This window comes from Xylona heveae (genome assembly GCF_001619985.1).
Source record: "Xylona heveae TC161 unplaced genomic scaffold L228scaffold_3, whole genome shotgun sequence".
In the NCBI taxonomy this organism is placed as follows: domain Eukaryota; kingdom Fungi; phylum Ascomycota; class Xylonomycetes; order Xylonales; family Xylonaceae; genus Xylona; species Xylona heveae.
The window spans coordinates 417,054-438,512 of record NW_017264195.1 but is presented as its reverse complement, the minus strand read 5'-3'; the positions used below and the strand labels follow the sequence as shown (position 1 = coordinate 438,512).

The 21,459-nt window shown below is 48.6% G+C and overlaps 7 protein-coding genes across 7 annotated transcripts; 5 read left to right on the top strand and 2 right to left on the bottom strand.

Annotated features, from left to right (window-relative positions):
• Positions 1-3: 3 nt before the first annotated feature.
• Positions 4-2,267, top strand: L228DRAFT_244949 (hypothetical protein). Its single transcript, XM_018332047.1, has 6 exons — positions 4-223; positions 287-321; positions 383-452; positions 502-669; positions 741-1,099; positions 1,152-2,267. The coding sequence occupies exons 1-6, from the start codon at positions 111-113 to the stop codon at positions 2,165-2,167; spliced, it is 1,761 nt and encodes a 586-aa protein (XP_018189630.1). The 5' UTR covers positions 4-110; the 3' UTR covers positions 2,168-2,267.
• A 160-nt stretch (positions 2,268-2,427) lies between these two features.
• L228DRAFT_244948 (actin-like ATPase domain-containing protein) lies at positions 2,428-5,970 on the top strand. Its single transcript, XM_018332046.1, has 2 exons — positions 2,428-4,701; positions 4,790-5,970. The coding sequence occupies exons 1-2, from the start codon at positions 2,627-2,629 to the stop codon at positions 5,757-5,759; spliced, it is 3,045 nt and encodes a 1,014-aa protein (XP_018189629.1). The 5' UTR covers positions 2,428-2,626; the 3' UTR covers positions 5,760-5,970.
• A 67-nt stretch (positions 5,971-6,037) lies between these two features.
• Positions 6,038-7,903, bottom strand: L228DRAFT_244946 (hypothetical protein). Its single transcript, XM_018332045.1, has 2 exons — positions 7,749-7,903; positions 6,038-7,661 (listed from the first exon to the last, which is right to left on the bottom strand). Exons 1-2 carry the CDS (start codon positions 7,851-7,853, stop codon positions 6,483-6,485), a joined length of 1,284 nt encoding a protein of 427 aa, XP_018189628.1. The 5' UTR covers positions 7,854-7,903; the 3' UTR covers positions 6,038-6,482.
• A 143-nt stretch (positions 7,904-8,046) lies between these two features.
• On the top strand, positions 8,047-9,821 carry L228DRAFT_244944 (putative MFS monocarboxylate transporter). The gene is made up of 4 exons (XM_018332044.1): positions 8,047-8,338; positions 8,389-8,489; positions 8,548-8,910; positions 8,966-9,821. Exons 1-4 carry the CDS (start codon positions 8,128-8,130, stop codon positions 9,668-9,670), a joined length of 1,380 nt encoding a protein of 459 aa, XP_018189627.1. The 5' UTR covers positions 8,047-8,127; the 3' UTR covers positions 9,671-9,821.
• Positions 9,822-10,615: 794 nt separating this feature from the next.
• On the top strand, positions 10,616-11,713 carry L228DRAFT_237036 (hypothetical protein; the record flags this gene model as incomplete). Its single annotated transcript, XM_018330891.1, has 1 exon — positions 10,616-11,713. One exon carries the CDS (start codon positions 10,616-10,618, stop codon positions 11,711-11,713), a length of 1,098 nt encoding a protein of 365 aa, XP_018189626.1.
• Positions 11,714-14,217: 2,504 nt separating this feature from the next.
• On the bottom strand, positions 14,218-14,606 carry L228DRAFT_88038 (hypothetical protein). Its single transcript, XM_018336934.1, has one exon. The coding sequence runs from the start codon at positions 14,573-14,575 to the stop codon at positions 14,303-14,305; it is 273 nt and encodes a 90-aa protein (XP_018189625.1). The 5' UTR covers positions 14,576-14,606; the 3' UTR covers positions 14,218-14,302.
• A 1,969-nt stretch (positions 14,607-16,575) lies between these two features.
• L228DRAFT_259335 (hypothetical protein) lies at positions 16,576-17,908 on the top strand. The gene is made up of 3 exons (XM_018334152.1): positions 16,576-17,293; positions 17,376-17,543; positions 17,627-17,908. The coding sequence occupies exons 1-3, from the start codon at positions 16,901-16,903 to the stop codon at positions 17,747-17,749; spliced, it is 684 nt and encodes a 227-aa protein (XP_018189624.1). The 5' UTR covers positions 16,576-16,900; the 3' UTR covers positions 17,750-17,908.
• The last annotated feature ends 3,551 nt before the right edge of the window (positions 17,909-21,459 follow it).

Here is a 21,459-nt window from a genome sequence, read left to right as displayed (position 1 = left end):
CCTTGGCAGTTTGGCAGCCTCCGGCAACGACGTAACGATTTCATTATCTGTCATACTTGTAATAGTTGTTGCGCACGACGGCAGCCATGGTCTGCGCTGATCGCTGAAATATGACTGCAAGGGAAGATGCTAGGTCTTTGGGTGCGGGCAGAGCAAACCCCGAGGAGCAAGAACTGCCACCAGTGGCGGCGGTCTTCTTGATACATTTCGATATCAAGGCCGGGTAGGATTGGCCCAAATTGTCGATAATTTGCAATGAAACCATGGCTGATAGCTCTGTTGACAGCTATACTGTTGGCTGGAAAAGATGTTTACCCGAAGGTTAATAACACCACAAGAAACACAGCCTGATCTCAGGATGTGAGGGTTGACATTCGTGCAGTGGATCTCGAAGGTTTCGTCGAGTTCAAGTCGCTACCTTCTGGACTGCATAAAGTCCACGAGGATCTGGTGTAAGTGACATACCTATCGCGATAGTGCCGATAAACTGACCGGAGTCAGATATTTCGTACACGATCAATATGCAGGAATCAGTGCGTATGTCAATGAGCCAGCGGCAGCATCTGAGCGTAATGCGCGGATGCTAGCTGTTGGTGTTTTGGTGCCGCTGAGCTCAGGGAGATTGGGAAGAAGTTGGCATCATGCTAAAGCCATTAAGGGTCTTGCGAGGTATGACTAGACATCGCCCCGGATCAGTAGCTCAAGCCGGCAGAAACTAACGTATAGTTTCGAATGTAAAGACGGCTGGTTGGCAATATTCAGGATACTCAACCTCTGGAGGAATTTTGGGAGGCGCATCGATTGTCCCAAGAGGAACTTTCATCGAGCGGCAGCTCTGCGAGTGGTTCGCCTTCCGACATGCATTTCAAACCCGCTCGGCGACTTAGCAATGATGGCGAGGGCCGAAATGCCTCGGTCTCAAGCGTGACTGTCTCTATTCCGCCTGTCCCGATTCTCTCCGACTTCCACCCTGCACTCTCTCTGTCTAAATACCTAGATGTGTTTGGCCCATTGGTGTTCCCCCTCTATCGCGCAGCTCTTCTCAGAAAACGGATACTCTTGGTGGGACAGGCTCCCGTAGAGCTTGCTTGTAATTTTGGTACGGAGCTTTAACACAGGAATTTTCATATGCCTACTGATATACGTCGCAGTTTATGATATTTCTATACTCTCAAACGTTCCTCTTACTGCGGCGAATTTACTCCCTTCCGATGCGGCTCCTTCCAGGCTTCGACCCCTTTTTACCATTGGAGTGCACGACATACCTTACCTCGAGCGTTGTGCGCAAACCAGTGACGCAACGTCGCGGTCGCAGGCTTCTGCTGAGGATGGCTTGAGCGATGAACAGGGGCAAGGCTGGATTGCATGCACAACTGACGATGTGTTGGCAATGAAAAGAAATCTTTACGACATTATCGTCTGGCTCCCTCGGTCGCACCCAGAAGATGCTAAGGAGAGAGTTTGGCCAAAGCTGGAAACTTCGCAAGGGAAGGAAATCAAAGCAACGCAAAGAGATCTTCGGCGGTACCGAGCATTACGAACCGGCTTGAGGCGATTTCAAGTGAATCCATTGCCGCGCTATCATGACGACGAAATCGAAGACGACGATGAGGAAACAGCGCTTCTTGCCAGTGATGACGACGAAGATTCTGAGACAAATGATGTTGCAGCTGCTGAAGAGCAAGCTGCGGAGCCGCTTTCTTGGTCGGCGCTAGCATATTCTGGTTTCATGTGGTGGGCATCTGCCGGTGAGAGGCGCAGTGACTTGGATGCCGAGGAGACGCATGATGCTGCATTGTTGGATGACCTTGATGAGCTCAAAATGTCTCCATCAGGGCTACGAAGGCGGCAATCAAGCGGTAGCCAAGCAAGTCACAGAATATCTCAGCGGCCCGTTGAGACAGTTTTGGTGGCCTATTTTCACAGACTGACGACACTCATCATCGCAACGTTGGCCGATATTGTGGATACTGAAGCCAGTCACGATGAGGAGGCGGATATGAACAAACCGGTATTTATAAGTAGCGATGACATGATGCGTATGGGACTAGACATTTGGAGCGACGGGGATAAGAAATTTGTCGGGGATATCCTGAAGATATATTTTGATCACAATGCGACCGTTCAAGGTGCTTCGATCGAGTGCTGCGGTATAAGGATCTGCTGAGAATATCAAGGCAAAAAGTCTTATAATTATCCTTTATCAATGATATCAATTACATGAATACTTTCCACTAGGTAGTCAGATAATAATTCTAAGAGTGCTGAAGTCGTTGCCTTCCTATTCCCGGTGTTGTTTGGTTAAGGTTTTATCTAATCGGAGCTTATATATGATGCCATATGGCGAGCCCTATCTGCAACGCTACCCGAGAAGCCAAAGTGTCCTCTTAGCCAACGTCAACTGGACGCGAAGAGCACAGAAGGCAACACGAAACCCATCAACAATCGCCCTTCCGTCAATGCCTACGAGTCGGCGCTTAAAAGGAAATCTAAAGCCATAGGAACTTGATGGCAGTTAAGGTCATTCAAAAATTCTCTATATTTCTTTGAGCACTTCTTTAGAACCTGCTACTAGGACGCTGGGCGTTCTTAGCTGTTGATGCTCGGGAGCTTCACCTCCACCACCATGGCCGCCCCTGGCCGGCGACGAGCCAACCTGCCAATGAGCACCCTTACTATTCTGCTTTGTTGCATCTTTTTATTTACTAGTACTGCTTCAGCTGCTTCTGCCGTTTTAGGGATTGATTTAGGAACAGAATATCTCAAAGCCGCGCTGGTCAAACCTGGAATTCCCTTCGAGATTGTCTTGAGTAAGGATTCCAAACGAAAAGAGACCTCCGCCGTTGCATTCAAACCTCTAGGCCCCTCCTCTGCAGACGCAAAAGCATTTCCCGAGCGGCTGTACGGCAGCGACGCTCTCGCGCTCGCTGCACGATTTCCTGGAGATGTCTATCCCAATCTGAAGCCGCTACTTGGCGCTATCCTCAAGGACAATGACATCGTGGACGAGTATGTCGCACGTCATCCGGCTCTTGACGTCGTTCGAGATGAGGAGCGGCATACGGTTGCATTTAAGAGCCAGAGCTTTGCAGACAAGGAGGACCCGTTTCTTGTGGAGGAACTGCTCGCAATGGAGCTGAAGAACGTGCGGGAGAATGCTGAAATACTGGGAGGACAAGGAACAGTGATCCGGGACGCGGTCGTTACTGTTCCCGCGTCTTTCACCGCTACGGAGAAGAGAGCTCTTGAGCTAGCTGCCGAGTTGGCTGGTCTCAGGATTCTCTCCCTAGTCAGTGACGGCATGGCCGTAGGCTTGAACTACGCAACGTCCAGAACCTTCCCGTCAGTCAGCGCCGGCGAGAAGCCCGAGTATCATCTCGTGTTCGACATGGGCGCAGGATCCACGAGCGCCACGGTGCTCCGTTTTCAAGCGATGGAAGTCAAAGATGTGGGCAGGTTCAACAAGACCGTGCAGGATATCGCTGTGCTGGGCTTAGGATGGGACAACACTCTTGGCGGCGACGCGATGAATGGAATCGTGGTTGATGACATGGTAGAACGCTTCATGGACTCGCCTCGGCTCAAGCAGCTCGGCGCGACAAAGGAGAAAGTAAAGAGTCACGGTCGCACAGCGTCTAAGCTTTTGAAGGAGGCGGAGCGAGTCCGGCAAATTCTCAGCGCCAACGCAGACAGCATCGCCAGCTTTGAAGGACTATACGAGGATGTGGATTTCAAGTACAAGATTACGAGGGCCGATTTTGAGAAGCTCACAGCTTCCTACGCCGATCGTATCGAGGTCGTTGTGCAGAATGCATTGGATATGGCGAAATTGACGACAAAAGACATCAACTCCGTCATCTTGCACGGTGGTGCGATTCGCACCCCGTTTGTGCAGAAAAAGCTCGAAAGCATTCTCGGCGACGCTGGCAAGGTCCGCGGCAATGTCAATTCCGACGAAGCCGCAGTGTTCGGTGCTGCATTCAAAGGCGCTGGCATCAGTCCTAGCTTTAGAGTCAAGGATATTCGAAATGCGGAGGCCGCCGGTCATGCTGTCGCCGCGCGATGGGTTGCCGACGGCAAGGATCGCCAGCAGAAACTCTTTCTCCCCACATCCCGTGTTGGTGCTGAGAAGCAAGTCCCGTTCAAGAAGGTCGAGGACTTTTCGTTCAGCCTCTTCCAGCAGAAGCCGTCTTCAGCCGATGGACTTGTCTTTGAGGTCCCTGTCATCAAAGTCCAGACGCAGAACCTGACAAGCTCGGTTGCGCAACTCATCGACCAATTCGGTTGCTCAGCTGACGCTATTGACACAAAATTCTCAATCAGACTCAGCCCGAAAGATGGCCTTCCAGAGGTCCTTCAAGGCACTGTGAGCTGCGAAGTGGACGCCCCTGAGAAGAAGGGCGGCATGGTCGACGACGTAAAGGGCTTCTTTGGCTTTGGATCTAAGAAGGGTGAGCAGGAGTCCCTCAAGCAGGACAGCGAGGCAGAAGAGGAAATTCCTGCGGAGACAGAGACTGAATCTACTACGTCTGCCTCCACTTCAACGTCCTCCACCTCGGTCGCGTCAAGCTCAACTTCTGCCGTTCCCTCTGTGAAGAGCGCCGGCGCCAAGAAGACTGAGGTTATCAACCTCAGCTTCACTATTGAGCAAGAAGGCCACCTTCAACCTTCGGGCGCTGAATTGAAGCGGATTAAGGAGAGGTATGCTTTATATCCTAGCACCATTGCTTCTTGTTTTCAACCCTTTTTTCTTTCCCCCTATCAATCCACTAACGCTCACCCCTTTTAGACTCGCTGCCTTTGATGCGTCTGATCTGTCCCGCCTTTTGCGCGAAGAATCCTTCAATACCCTCGAAGCATTCACTTATCGCGCTCGAGACCTTCTCGACGACGAAGCTTTCATCTCGGCATCCACTTCGACCGAGCGCTCAGAGATTGAGTCCCAACTCTCCGACACAAGCGAGTGGCTTTACGACGAAGGCGCCTCCGCGCCCCGAGACGTCCTCGATGCCCGCCTCAAGTCTCTCACGGACCTTACTGGGCCTGTCCAGAGACGCATCCAAGAAACCAACCGTCGGCCAGCACTCATTGAGAATCTTCAAGAAGCGCTGAATCGGACAAAGCAATTCATTGCCGTTGTCGAGGGCCACGTAAAGCGTGCCGAGGAAGCCGCGTCTTCTTCTGCCTCTTCTGCTTCGTCGTCATCCTCTTCCTCTCCCTCGTCTTCCTCCTCCACTACGCCCACTCCCTCATCAAGCTCATCGGCACAGCAAGAAGACGACTTTGCCGACCTCGAAGACGAACCCACATCATCACCATCATCAACTTCCGAATCCACCACCACTACCTCTACGACCCCCACCCCTTCCTTCACCCCCCCAGTATACTCCGCCGAAGACCTCGATTCCCTATCGACAGCATACGACTCCATCAAGACATGGCTCACGTCGAAACTCGCCGAACAAGACCGCCTCACCGCGCATGATGACCCCGTCCTCCTAAGCGCCGACGTCGATGCCAAAGCGCAAGAACTTGACAAAGTCATTATGGACCTCGTCTCGCGACAAATGAGATCTCGCGGAAGCAACTACGGTGGAAGCGGCGGCAGTGGAGGAAAGTCCAGTGGGAAAGCGAGCGGCGGCAAATCGAAGAGTAAAAAGGCAAAGAAGAGCAAGACTACCTCTGCGTCATCGTCGTCGTCCTCCTCTTCTACTAGTACGCCAGCCTCGAGCTCGACGAAATCGCATGATGAGCTTTGATATCTATTTTTAGTAGACAATCTTTCGCTCGCACTTCGGGCCTTCTCTCCCTTCCTCGTCTTATTCGACCTTTCTAACTAAAACTCCCTCCCGAAATATCATAAAATCTTATTTCCTCACAGCGTGGTGTGTTTCATGACTTTTTTTTTTTTCTTTTTTACTTACTGTAGATTCAATGTTGCAGGGTAGATTATATATGCACTTTACTCCACCCCTTTTTATAGAAAGCTTTTTGGGAAGTGTAGACTTTGAAAATTCAAAAAGTGGATTTGAGAAATGTCGTAGAAGATGCACAATGACATACAGAATTATTTTCTGTCTAGTGTAACTCTGGCCATTGATACTGTTTGAATTTGAACATTCAAGTATTGTCCTCACAAGAGAGAGAGAAAAAAAAAAGGACACAAAATACCGTGCAAACAATACAGAAGCGCAGAACGGGAAATATACATGGCTCATACTTCTTATATCAAGACATGTAATACAGTATATATATAGAACGCCACGGGCCGTTCCTCCCAAGTTTCGGAATTTTGCAGAAGAAACAAAGTAGAAATTGGAGCAAGACCAAGAACACTTTAAAAACGCCTTTGCCCCCATTTGCTACCCTGTTTTATTCAGGGATCAAGATACCAGGTGAATAGAACATGTAGAATCGGGCAAACAGAACAAATAGACGCCTCATTTAGCCCCACAGTGAGGGGGCAGGCGAAAAGAAAGGAATTATGGCCTTGGCTTACTCGCATGAGGAATCGGAGGAGGAGCAAATGACTGATCATGCTCTTGTGGTAGACCTCCAAGGGTTTTCTTCTTTGGTGGAGGCGGCGGTGGCTTCTTTTTGGAGGCGAGCTGGGGGGCTTGTGGTCCAGTTGTTGAGGGAGTAGTGACGGGGCTGTGGGCCGCAGCAGGAGACGCAGATGTCCCTGATCCATAACTATTCAGTCGATCCATGGCACCATACTTGTTGTTCAAGTCATTGGCTGCTTTCCAGCCCGAAGCGACTTGCGAGCCGTGCCGTTCGCGGAAATTGTTGGCGGTCGATGCAGCGTTTCTGGCATCAGCAATGGATACTGACGATGGGTCTTTGCGGAATGAATTGGCGGTGTTGAATGCTGATTGTTTTTGGGCGAAACTGGTCCCTTGACTACTTGCCGCCGAAGTAGTGCCAGTCGATCCAGTTGATGGTGAGGCTGATAGCTTTGCAAAACGCGAGTTGAGTTCGCTGAGATGTGGATTTCGAGTAGCAGGCGCAGGCGCAGGTGGGTCTGCGCTCCTGGCTGGAGACGCCGAGCCTGAGCGTTGAGGTAAGGGCGGTGATGCCCTGTGTCCAATTTCAAGTCCCGGCACAGATATACCTGCTTGTCCGAGCCGGTTGAGTGAGGATTGGTTCAGGTATCCTTGCGCCGGGCCGGGTTCTTGGACTGCGTCATTGTACGTTGGTGGCGGCGACGGGGCGCTGGGTCCCGGATGCGAGTTTTGTCGTGGTGGTAGTCTAGGGGGTAAAGAAGGCTTGACTGGTGATCGTGGCGGTGTTGGGACTGGGGAAGATTGATTCGGGTTGATTCTTCGGACGGGTGGTTTGGGAAGGTGATTTGTGGTTAGTCCTGTGGTGTCTACGCGGTATGGTTTCGGTGGTGATGGCGGTCGCTGCTCCTCCTCTATCGCGGCTTGAGCGGCAGCCTGCTCTGCCTCGCGTTGCTCTTGTATTTGGGATTGCGGTAATGGAGCACCGATACCTGAGCGGTCAGGTGTCAGTGTGTTTGGGGCTGCTGCTGCTCCATGATAATTGATGTGTTTCGGTGGAGGCGGGAATAAGGCTGGGTCCTTCAGCGAAGATAGTGGTTGCGAGACGTGCTGTTGACCTTCCTCGGTAGGTGATTTTCCTTTGCCCATCCATCCAGCCTGTGGTTGTGGTTGTCAGTTGAGTTGTTTGGGCCCATAATGTCTGTATATGATGCACGCGGGGAGCGGCATCAAAGGTAAACATACCACTTGGTTAATTCCTTTGAAGTCGCCTCGCCAACTCTCCTTTCCACCGGCCCCGGCTCCCTTTGGATGCCAACCATGCTTGGCTAGATCTTTGAAACCTGACATTGGGTAATCTATTTGACGTTGCTGTTGTTGAGACGTCGATCAGGGTCGAGCTCATCTTGGCCCCTGTGGCACAAAGCGGATGACGCGGTGCGGGACTTATCAGTGCTTATGTAATTGGACGATAAGACTTGGAGTCTTGTTGTTTATTACAGAGTGGTCGAGGATGAATCATACAGATGAGATAACTCCATCAACCATTGCATTTATATTGCAAGTCTTCTCAATTGGTTGACTTTTTTTTTCCCTTCTTTTCGGATGTCTAAATTGTGACACAATGACATCAATCAATGAGAGCTTTGAGCTCAACCGCTCACCCAGCACTAGAACCAACGATAATGTCATAGATAGGGCAAGCTTCGAAATGGACTCTCCAGATCAGCAGTCCAATACAGAAATTGAGCAGCCGGCTCTTCCTGAAGCAGACGGAGGGAAATCTGCTTGGCTGATGCTTGTTGGTTGTTCAATAATTCAATTGCCAATATGGGGTATGCACGATTTGCAAATCTGGCAGAATTGGCCACTCAGGCTTTACTAGGATTTTCCATCACATTTGGTGTCTTTCAAGAGTATTACGCTACTCATGATGATTTTCGCGGGAATAAATCAAGCATTGCTGTGATTGGTACTACAGCAACTGTCTGTCATACCTTCTTGGCATATATTTTCCCTCAGATATATCTAATTTCATTTCAAGGGTCTGCTATATCTACTATCTCCATTCACGTTCACCCTTCTGTCCCGCTACCCTTGGCTCCGTCGTCACTGTGGGCCATTGGGACTGTTCGTTACGACGGCTAGCTTTCTGCTTTCATCTTTTGCAACAGAGCTTTGGCAATTGATTGCAACACAGGGTGTTATGAACGCCGTTGGCAGCGCCATGCTCTTTACCACTCCAACACTCTATCTTGACGAATGGTTTGTCAGAAGAAAGGGTCTGGCGTATGGTGTTATGGGGAGTGCTAAAAGTGCAGTGGGATTTGCATTGCCATTGGCAGTCAATGCTTCCCTGAATCGATTTGGGTTGCAGAAGACCCTGTGGGCGTGGTGTGTAGGGCTCGTAAGTCATTTGTTCTTCAGCCAATGAGAAAAATATAATATTGATATTTTTGTAGGTGGCTGTGACGAGCCCACTTCTTTTTGTCATCAAACCTCGACTTCCACTATCGCCAAACTCGGCACCAAGGAGCCTGAACTTGAACTTTATGAGAATGTCATCATTCTGGGCCCTGCAGATTGGCAATCTGCTTCAGAGTCTTGGCTATTTCCTGCCGTCAACTTACCTGTCCTCGTATTCTAACGCTATAGGCCTCTCTACGACGATTGGCACGGTCGAGATTGCCGTGCTGAACGGCACTTCGGTGTTTGGGAGCTCCCTGATCGGGCTTCTTTGCGACAGTTTCCAGGTCACAAACGTCATTCTAATCAGCACAGCTGGGTCGGCCATTGCCGTGTTTCTATTCTGGGGTCTTTCGTCACAAGTGTCCTTGCTGACCATTTTTGCAATTACGTTTGGCTTCTTTGCCGGTGGATTTAGCTCGACCTGGTCGGGGGCTGTGGGTGCTCTCAAACAAGAGGAGCCGGCTCTCGACACGGGATTTGTTTATGGCCTCTTTACCGGCACTCGGGGAATTGGTAACGTGATTAGTGGACCGTTGAGTGTAGCCATGTTGAACAGCCAGGCTGTCACTCGTGGTCCGAATAGGGGCTACAATACGCAGTATGGTCCAATCATTCTATTTTCGGGAGTAACTGCACTACTGGGCAGCTGGAGCTGGATCTGGCACAATGCCAAATTGCTACACGCAAGACTGGCATGATACCGTCGGATAGAGATGAGTTTTGCACAATGTTACCTCCATGGGAAAAAAAGAAACAGGTTCACTAGGAGGATTGGGATATACTGTATATTTTTGACTGACTACTTACCTTGAAATTGATACAAAGCTGAGGACGTAAATTAGCCGCGTCAATGAAATTAATTTTACGCTTGATAATTTGAAAAATACCAAACGAATTATTCAGAGTTGAGAAACATTTCTTTCGCATTTCATCATAAAGAAATTAAATAATCATGATTTGAAGCTCTGGTGTACACAAGTGATCGACAAATAAAATGCGGGGTTTCGAGTGGGGGCGGATAAGCTATAACTTAATGGTTAAGTTAGGGCTCGTTAAGGTTATATACGAGCTGGGGAGTGAGGCGGAGCAGATAATACTTGGTAACCCTGTCAACTATCGGGGCGCAGCAATTGAACCCTTTCGAGCCGCAAAATGTCACGTTTCTGTCAGCTGGCGAGCCCGTGTCTTACGTTGCCCGGGCTGAGCGTAGCAATGAAGCGGAGACATCTCAGCAATGTCGTCCCTTTACTCTTCTGTTTGAGAACATGTTGCAGCTAATCTGTCCACTTTACTGAACAACTTCTCCGCTTTCGGTGCTGGGAGGTTATTACTCTTTTACTGGGTCATAGTACTTCTTGGCTGCACAGAAACAGCGAAAAGCGGGGTTTGAAAGCATTGTACTGTTTCTGCTTGCAACTGCGATTTTCCTCTCGTGGTTTCTCATTGTCTCGTTAAGCTTGGGTTGTGGGATAGTTGAGTCCTGGTTGATGGTATGTCCGCATCCGGCGATAGGCATCCAGTATATCTCTTGACCGACTCCACATAAATTAACGATATTTACAGAATCAACATCCCAAGCACCTACAGTGAATTCTTCTGCCCAAGGACCGAAAATAAAAAGAAACATAAAATAAAATAAAACGATGGGCCCCAAAGCACGGCGGCAAGCTGCCCCGTCATCGTGGACCGACGGCGATCCATTTACCTACTTCACCGATGAGCCGGCCGCCGCCAGTTCTGCCTTTCGGTCACTAGATTGGCCTCCGTCTCAGGAGACCAACTTTTCTCCTCACCACGTCGTGAACCCCGCCGCGGCATCGAGTTTTTTTAGTGAATTTCCTTTCGAGTCCAGACCGGGACCACATTGGACGGGATACACTGGCAGTCACACAGGCCCGTTTGGTGGGCACGGCCCGTGGATGACGGGGAGCCATACGGGAGAGCCTTTCTCAGGAGCAACAGCTATAAACCCATCGTTTACTACGTCTCCCACCATCACCAATGCTGCTGTCGTTGCCGCTTCGGGCCAATCGAGCTCTTCGCCGACTGCTCTTCTCGTCACCAATCCTGACGATTCAACAAGTCATCAATTGAGTACCGGCCAGCTAATCGCAGCTATTGTGTTTCCAATCTTGATCCTCGTTGCGCTTAGTTTTGTTTGCTTCTTTATCTTCCTCGTCCGAAAGAAGAAGAAGCAAGCGGCGGCCGCGCAGCAGCAGGAAAGGGGAGACTTGCTAGGTCCAAACAGTCGCGCCGCAGTACATGCTGGGCCCGAAATGTTGCCTGCGTATTATCAACAATCTGCTGCTCCATTTGGCGCCATGCCGCAACGACATGCCAGCATCTCGTCAGGATACTACACAGGTATCGACACTGCGGCCCTCGCAGCGAATGCTCAACCCTTGCCCCATGGTCTTGAAGAGCCCCCGCCACCACCATATCGACCAAGATCACTTGCACGAGAGCAAAGAGAGTCCGGGGATCTCTTGCGTGAGACGCCGTCAAGTGGAAATGGAAATGGAACCGCAACTCAAGGCGAGCAGCAACACGCTGGAACTGGAACTGGAACAGGAACAGGAAATGAGCCACGGCGCGATGATTGGGATGCAGTGTCTGATATATCTGATACGCACTTGCACGATGGCGAAAACCCGTTCCGAAGCGCAGACGACGCTGTTTCGGTGGTATCGGATATTTCTCTAGAGGGTGGAAGGGAATCATCAACCCATCATGTTGTTTGATGACGAGCAATTTTATTTATTTATTTTATTTTATTTATCTTATTTATCTTATTCGTCTTATTTCAAATGTTATTAATTTGTCTCATAATTTCTCGTATTTACTCTTTTCTCTCTTTCTTTTACGTGTTCGCAATCAGGGGATATAATCATGAGTTGACGGAGCGCTCTACAGCCACATTCTCGCACCAGAGCGTCGAATGATATTTAATCTGTTTCTATACAGTTGTGCCAACATGTCATCAATACTTTGTTTCCGTGCCATTGTATCATCTGTCAAATGTCAACATATCTTCATCTGACCATCTCATGAAGTGGTTGAATACACCCTCCGATATTCAGTCTTAGTCTCCGGTCTCCAGTCTCCAGACCCCAGTACCAGTATCCAGTCTCCAGTCCACAGACGACAGACACAGACGACAGATACAGTCATACGACTAACATCACCACCTTTCCATTGGACTAGAAGTTCATAAAGACATGGTCACAACGTAGATGGACAAAAGGATAAAGTGAAACCACCACTGAGTCGCTGACACAACAACCACGCGGAAAGTTTAACTTTTATGCTCCAACAGACTACATGCTTTGTGCTTTATTTTTCGTCCTTCATGCGTCATGCTTCGTATTGCACGTTTATCCATACTGACAAGTCAACAACACTACATGCTCAACCTACGAGTGCCTTACTCCCCAACGAAGGCAGTGATTAATGTGGTAGAAGGGAGGAGAGACAGGCATCAGGCTGTTTCAAAGTGATGAAGTGATACTTGCATGGCAATTGTCTCTCGTTGCATGTTGACCACAAGAAAGGTGATGATCAGCACGAGAGGCGTGGTCAAGATGATCTACTTTGTGTATCATTTAGGGCAGAATATATCTGCGGGACTTCAAACGTATTTCCCGAGTCTCTCTTTTCAGTCCTCGTGAGAAAAGAAAGGCACATGCAGTGTATAATTTCCGAGCTTTGCATATGCTTGATGCTCTCCTACGTGGTCGTAATCGAAGGATTACGACGACAGGACGCAGATCGCTGAATGCAAGTCAATTCTGATTACTGTGATTAGAAGATTACACATTTCACCGGCTCAATTTTGATACTGTACACTGTAACTTGACTTGCGTGCAGCGTGCAGCGTGCTTTATCAAGTGCCGTACGCCGTACACGTTTCTATGGTTATCTAGCCATGTCTCAGCCGACTTCACGTGGATGCTGTGCTCTTTTTCCACAAAGTGGACCAGTCAGGGCGGCAGCCAGGGGCGACATCAGCTAGTTACATATAGCTGTCAGTGCCGCACTGCCGCGTATCTAAGCCGGGAGAGAACGGGAGCGGGGTGCTATCTGTACATTGTCAATGCAGAAAGTCCACTGGAAGGAGAAAAAAAAAGCGTGGCTGGGCCCCAGCCCTAGGTGCAAGTCCAAATACGACAGGCGACAGGCTACAGCCGCAGTGGAAAGAAGCCCAGATGTTGAGCTGCCTTAGGTAGTTTACCCCTCATGCCGTGGAGCCAACAACTCGTACCTGTATGCCGAGCTGCTGTGTACAATGTAGGCATTTAGCTTCGTATATGGGGGGGGGGTTTAAAGTTGAGCTGAGAGTACCGCGTACTCAGCAGTGTCTGGACACAGAGACACAGCACATGCATGTGGCCGAGCACACGGACATTAGACGCAGGGGAAATTCAAGGCCAGAGCAGAGGAGTCCTGCATTTCGATAAAGTTTAAACTTAAAGTATTTCCCCTGTGCGGGCGTTTTTGGCATCAAGACGTTTGCATACAGATCGGTTCAAGGCGTTGTGTAGAGCTGATGATGACACATGTCTGGGCCAGAACCCTAATGTCAGGGGATATTCGACCACTGGGTGACGAACTATGTAAATCAGATATTCTGGACTGCGTGACACAGTATGTTAACTGTTACATTGAACTTCGAGGCCCACGATGGTGGTAATAACTGGGGTTGATCATCGTCAGTCTCGTCAGTCTCGTCACGGTGGAACCAGAGACGAGACCTCTACCATAACATATCATATCATACCCGCTGCAGGAAGAAAAGATGGGTGAGATCTATCGGGTTAGTTGCAAACAGGTGTATGTCTGATAGAAACCCAATATTCTGCCCTTGCGTCTGCGCGACTAACTGCCTTCTGAGACCTTGAATCCAGTCATTGTAAATGAAAGGACGTGGAAAGTATATCCGGCTGAAAGTCTTGTTTTAGACTGTCGATCCAGTTTTATGGCAGGTCTAGTCAGGACTTGCCCGTCAAGAGCATGTCGAAGGTGCTCTATCAGGTGAGAAAGGCATCTTGTGCGACAAGGAAGATCCAACAATTGAGAGGAAATTGTGACATGAATGCATAGTTATCGATATCTGAGACTTCCGCAAATGGATATGGAAACCAGGTGAAAATGAAACATTCATTAAAGGCCAAGCGCTTGCTGCAGATTGTCGGAAACTTTAAGCGTTGATAAAAGGGTGATGGAAAGTCTAAGCGTAGTGTCAGTGGCCAGGTTGGCTGAAAATGGACGCGCAAACGCCAAAAGGAAAGAATAAGCTGGATTTGCGCTGCATTGGAAAATACTTGGAAAGCTTAAGCGTGTGGAAAGACAAATCTAGAATTAGGCTTCATTGGATATACTTGAGAGGGAATGATTAGGCGCTGATGCAAGGATTGAGGGTGTGTGCGTGCACGAAGCAAGGGAATATAGAGTGATGCGATGCCTTGGTAGACCAAGGGAGGAATAAGCGATGGCGTTTTAACACAAATCTTCTTGGATCTGAACGGAGAGTTACACGATGAATACTGCACGAGAAACATGTTGCAAGTGAGTAACAAGTACGACGACAAACATGAGACATCCATACTTGCTGGAGACAAAATGATATACGCCGCCTAATTTCATATAGAGTACGAATAAAGACGTTGATATGGAATATGTGCAAATAAATGCAATTAGATAAATATATTTTACGGAATTTTTAAAATAATTCTGAACTTTACTGCAGATTAAATTGCCAGTAAATCAACCAAAAAAAAATAAAAATAAAAATAAATAAATAAATAAAAAGGGGACGCAATCTGGTTTACGTCTCAGCATAATACAATTAGTGAAACTGTTACTTGAATAATTTGAGCATAAACTTACGAAACATTATGGGATAATCTATGACGCTTGGTGGTCTGAGGACGCTCAACGATTGCATAATCGCCTCGTGGAGATAAAGCAATCGGACCGCAGATTAGCACGCTCAGCTCGTACACCCCTGCCACTTTTCTGAGAAATTCAGCTGTGGCGTAATTTCTTCTGCTAATTCCATCAAAAGATCCATCCAGGAAGCCATTAAAATGGTGAAGCAGAAAGTCCACTATCATGATGCGCTAGGAGACACGAGCTGAGGCCGAATCATCATCAGATTGAGAAGTTCATGGATAGCGACCCGTTCGGAGGCTCCGAGAATGAGATGCCGAGGCTCCGTCAGAAATTTTCATAGCTCAAAGCTGTACTATCAAAACTGTCAAGCTAGATTCTCTTAATGCATTTCTCCTCCGAGAATTTAGCATGTCTGGGAAATTATCTTATGACTTTCGCAATTAATATTACAGCATTTTCTACGCAACACAACGATCTTGAAAAATGGTGAATGTTATCATCTCCAAGTCGGCTGGAATTCAGATAAGCTTGGTCTATAGATTCTAGACTCTTCAATAAGATGCAGACCCGCTATTCGTGAACTTGGAGTTGACGATATCGTTCGCAAGGCTTGGCATATTTACGGTTACCGTTCCAGCGGGTTAGCCTTACGGAGCTTCAAATTCTTCTGTCCAGGATTTTTCGATACAGTATTTCATAGCTCGATACTAACGGGATTACATATCAGCAAGACGCGGCTGGCTTGACCTGAGTTCCACTCTCGGAGGTTCGTTCTAATGCTTACTCACGCCGTCGATCGCATTACTCTGGCTCGTTTCATGATAGTTGATCAGTTAAACGCCCTAAAATGACTCCGTCGCACTTTAGCTTCGATCGTACCAAGATTCATATCGCGCTCCGGCCCTTGGTATTTCGGCTGGCCCGAAGAAATCATGGAAGGATCGAACCTCCCGCGTTTTTTGAACCATGGAACCTTGATCGACTGCCTTACTGACCATAAGATCTAAGTCCTTTTTCAGAAGATACTTGCGAAGCTATTAACTAGGCTCCGATTCATCCTCATCACCGAAAAACCCTCCGCTTCAAGCTACAAAATTACTCGATTATGTGTCGCCGTTATATGGTCTACCTCTGTATGCATACCCATTGGCTAAAATTTGATCACCCTTGAGTCTTTCTCGACAACGAGTTCGTCGGAAGAGAAATGCTTGCTCTAGACTAGCTTGGCATACCACATGGCTAGACCGCGCGAGATACAAGGCTTCCTGGACATGCAGAGCGTGGCTTAACGCCGGAACGAGTAACGTGGGATTGGCGTTGGCTCGACCTCGAGTCAGCACGATACGGGCACTTTACGGCGTAAGCTCTAGTTACTCCCAGCAGTCTAGTAATCTGGTAGCCTTTGCTCGCCACACGTCTTGTGGGACGAATTGAACAGCAAAAGGAGGAGGCACAGCATTCAAGAAATAGGTACATATATTTCTGTCACTCAATCAAGTCACACTGTCTCTCTTCGTATACCAGCCACCAGCATCGCACAAAGTCACTTTCGTAGCCGTCTGTCTTCGACCTGCACCTGCACATGCAAGATGCATGTCGCCACTCCCTTGCATATGTGACATAGTCCGAAAAAGGTCAAATTAAGAAGTGCGGTGTAAGGGCTCGGCTTAACCACCTGGGGTGACCGTCTCATTTCACTTTTTCTTTTTCTCACGTCTTTCTTGTCTCCCTTTTGAACTCACATGGGGTTGAGGTATATGACCAGTCACGTCAACTGTTTCAACATTTTCTTTGTACGTTTTGGAAGCGCCACCTAAACGCAACCCCAAAACTCAAGGCGTCCAATGATATCGCTATTGTACCTGTCTTATCCTGGAGCTGCAAAGTAACTTGTGTGTGATCAGTCAAGTCCAAGCTTTTGGCTGATACATTATCACGTGAAGGCATGGGAATTTGAGTTTAGCAAGCTCGAAAGCTATGGGAATGAGTTGGTGGTGCACGTTTTACCAGTTTCCATCCACAAAGAGGTTGAAGAAATGCCAGAATTGGATCCAGACGGCATCGCAGCAGCTCTCCTCGCTCATTATGAGCTTTTGATTGGGATGCGACATCTTCCGCGGTCGCGGCTCAAGCTCCCACCTCACCCCATTGACGAAAACTTTGCCCGATCCCAAGGCCTTTCTGACAATGTTATATCACTTCTCAAACGTCTTCCCTACATTGACATGTCCCAGCCCGGGCATGCATCAACTGTAATAATGTATCAGACCTTCCCAGTCGATTACACCACGCTGGGCGGCATCTGGAACTCACGTGATCCTTTGTCTCTCCGCATCAGCGAAGCTGACGACGAAGTCCCCGCATATGTCAACCCATGGGAGACTCTGCTTGCGCAAGCATTCCGCGAAGGCGAGAACTGGATGCTCGATGTACGTACTGGAGAGCTTACAGTTTGGAGGCCAAGCACAAATGTCACACTGAGCGAGCGATCTTGCAAATGTACCTTTGGAGTGCTGTCAATATACCTCCAGGGGGCATCGAAAAGGTGATGCAGTCGAGGTCATTCGACAAATGACTGACTCGTTGCGAAGTCTCGAGTATACACCCATCAACATATCTGAGATAGCTCCCACGCCGAAGCAGCTTCCTATTGCTGGTTTGACGGCACAGGACGCTGATGTAAGTCGTCAATGACATGCCACCCCTTTGCAACTGGCAATCAAAGTGTTGCCCGTTGTTGACTTTTACATGACATGAGTCAGTATTTTCTATATGCCATCAAGGCGCTCTATTTGGATTGTGGATGGCCGAATAATTTTAGAGGCGAAGAATTTACAGCCAGAAAAACCGTTCTTGAGCGCGAAGCAGCCAATCAAATGAACTAAGTAGAAGAAACACTGCACGAGAATGGACGCGCCAGAGTATTGCGTCTTGTTTCTACAGTGGCAATACTGGGGTAGCAGGATGAAATGACTGCTCTTTGTTTAATTGCAGACCCTCATTGTTCTGGATAGGTGGGTCTCGTCGACATCCTAGTTTGAGGCCTCTCAATGTGGTCACCGCTTGATGGCGGCACACAACATGGCGACGCCTCGGCGAGGCCGGCAATATTACTGTCCCAGCAACACATCATTCCTTACGGTGGCAAGTAACAGCTTAGTCGGGCAAATGAAGCCATTTTTAACGTACCACTACCTGTAACAAACGAAATTTGCCGCAGTATCATAGCTATTGGTCTAATAGTCTAATAGTTCGGGCCACGAGCAGATTGTTCAGCATCACGCTGAGCGGCTCAACATACCCTGTACCTGGGAATCACACATACGTTGGGCAGCTTGGCCGTCTTGAAGCACATACAAGCGAGACAGGCCGCACAGAGCAGATCAAAAAAAAAAAAAAATTCCCTGAATGCTTCATGACCAACCTCCTCCGCCTGCTTCTCTTGCGGTGTGTTTGAGACCTTTCCCCTGGAGAGGTTCATGAGAAATAGAAACATGGATCTCCAACACTGCAGCAATGGGAAAGCATGAGCTCAGGCGATATCTGTAGCAAGTCGTACAATTCTTGCAGGGAACATGGGACCAGACCAACAGAACATTTCAATGACCGACCAATGTCTGCTGCAAACGCGGTCTGGTTTTTCCAGATATTTACAGGAACAAAGGCGGTAGTCTGCGACAGCGCCAGTCACGAGCCAGAGCACCTGCCAGTCGCCCATTTGATTAGATGCAATGGTGCACCCTGTGCCGTATAAGCTGTGCCACAGGGTCACATATGGGGTACAGTTCGCCTGCTGTACGTCAAGTACCTTTTCACTCGCCCCCAGAGATACGTTACCCAAAGGTTTGGGTCTCGTTTAAGGTATGCTACGTGATTGTGCGAGTGACTCGAGAACGTTTTGAACGTGGGGTTTCCTCGTTGTAACCTTGTGATGTGTACAGGGGGTTCAATGGGGGATCTTCCCTATGACTGTCGATCGAATAGGACCTGTCCTTGAGCTCAAAAAAAAAAAAATTCGAACTCGCGCTGGATCATCCCTTTTCCACAGGACAATGCAAAAAGTGAAACGGCTTAAAACTAGGTACCCAGTTCCAGTTTACCATGATCGATGCTGATCAGCGGAGCCCCGGCTTTTCTTACCGTGTAAACTACCTGGGCCACAGCAATACAGGACGAGAGTCCGCTTCAGTCAGGTTTGTCGCTCTGGGAGTTTAACCATCAGGTCACCAAGAGGGCTTAATGGGCCACACCTGGCGTTAGTTTCGCATAGCTAAAGGAACGTGAAGCTAGGGACGCTTCCTACACACACGACACACCGACACACCGTCCAAGGACGTGTAAACCTAAACTAAAAGTAGTTTTGAATTGAAGAAGAAGACCATTCCTAATTTCCCCATTTTCTTCCGATTTTTCCTGCTCGTCCCCATAGCACCCGTTTCATCGACCATGCAGATTTCCCAATCTCCGGATTCTGAGAAAATTTTTGAACTACCGGTCTTGAGGTTTCTCCCGATAGCAGACCTACCTTTTACCTCCTACGAGTACGCATGGAAGACCACAGTTTAGACCAAATGCCACATCTGTGGTAGACTAAACTTTAGCGCTCTTTTCTAAACCTACCGAGATCTTCCACACCAATTTTTGCTTCCCCTTGCATTAAGTACCTACCTGACCTTGCACACTATGCCGTCCTTGACTGCTGATGCCTCGATGCCTCGATGCTTCTCTTCGTGCACGACAGGAACAAGACATTGCAATCTCCTGCACGAACCAGTCCGACCCCGTTTCTCTATTGCAAGTTGGGATTGTTTCACGTCCTCTTTTTTTTTTTTTTTTTTTTTTCCTCGCTGAATTGCTTTTTGTCCATCGCTGTGCAGTTTACCTACAGAAAAGCGCTGCACTACCGACACGAGTACTCCGTACTCCGTACTCGAGGTACACGTCCCCTGATACTTACCGCACACACACACATACCCTGACCCACATACTCGAGATCTACCTCAGCCATCCCCGGTCCTTTTTCCCGCCGCGCGAGCCGGTCGGGATTATCACCGAGGCTAAACGGGAGGCTCCACTTCAGCTTTTAGTTTCGTGTGGGCTCGACTCTGATCTCAATTTCCCGGCCGATTCTCCCAGCTCGACACCTCGACACCACACACTTCCTTTGCCCCCCCAGGTACCCATCATATTTTTTTTTTCTTCTAGGGTACGCCCATACTTGTACAGACAACCCATGTTCTATGATACCATGTCGCAGTACGGAGTGCTACTGTGCAGCAAGTCAGAATCATATCCCACATGGCTTTGCCGATAGACTCACCCGCCCCCGACTACTGCCATCCTGTAATCGTACATCCCACGCCCGTACGTAGTACACATCAGCGCTCCTTGCCCTTCTGATCCCCGGTCATAAAACGATCCACGTCAACGAACCAACGAGCCAACGAGCCAACGAGATCAAACAAGCTTCCTTTTTGCCCCCATTCTCACGAGTATTTGAACGTTTATTTCGTTATTGTAAAGCTGCCTACCTACTTTCTGTCCGGTTGCTGTCCCTGCGCATGTTGGCCAGCATGTGCTTGCTTGCTTAGTCTACCTACCTAAGATATCCAGTATCTTAAGCTACCTTATAATATCATCGAGCCATAACCGCAGTGCTATAGTTAATTGAACTGTAGTTCCAAACCACGATACTGTAGTTTTGAATCTAAACCAGCTGAACTCACCAAGAGTTTGATTCAAGTTCAATTAGCAAGCTCCACTTCACTCTTTACTGTTTATCCGTCCGCTCAAGTATGGCTGGTGCATTACTACGGTAGACAGCACGATACGAGTAACTCTGTACAGCAGTACCTCCGTCCACTAAGTCACTTATCAAGCGTCCGGGGCTTAACTAGCCTGTATTCGTAGGTAACTTAGGTTAGGTAAAGCTAGGACCAGCGAAGATCATTCTGTTTAGACTTTGTCGGGCGACCGGCGGCCAGCGGCCAGCGGGTACTTCCCATTTCCTTTCCCTGTTCTTACTACCTCACCTTACGTACCTTACGTACGGATACTCTACGCTTCTTGTTCCGACGTTGCGACGCAAATCTGCTCCGAGGACTTGTTTTTCTTTTCTCTCGATTGAGACTCAGGGGCGAGGCGAGGCGAGGCGATAGAGTGACGATCGATCCACAGGCCACCATCCATCCATGTTGCCATCCCAAATGGCCTTCGGCACTGACGACGACGCTGTGGGAGCAGGGCTACTGTATCGTCTACCTGTACCTTACCCAGTCCCAGTCTCCAATTTTACCCTTGCCTAGGTACCTATATGTCATTTACGTCCGCTTTCAATGCTCGACGAAATTGACGTGATTATTTCGAATGACACTCTGTACATGACTACACACCGTAACACTAAACATTGTAAACGCAGAAAGACACGACTCTCAGGTTCGCCCAGAGCAGCAAAACACCGTCAACCCGTAGGACCTGGATCCCTCGATCCAAAGCGCATGGCAACATGGCAAATTGGCCCGAGATACTAAAAAATGGTGCTATCGTGGCTAAGGCACCTAACTTACCTTAACTAAGGTGCTAACTAATTGCGCGC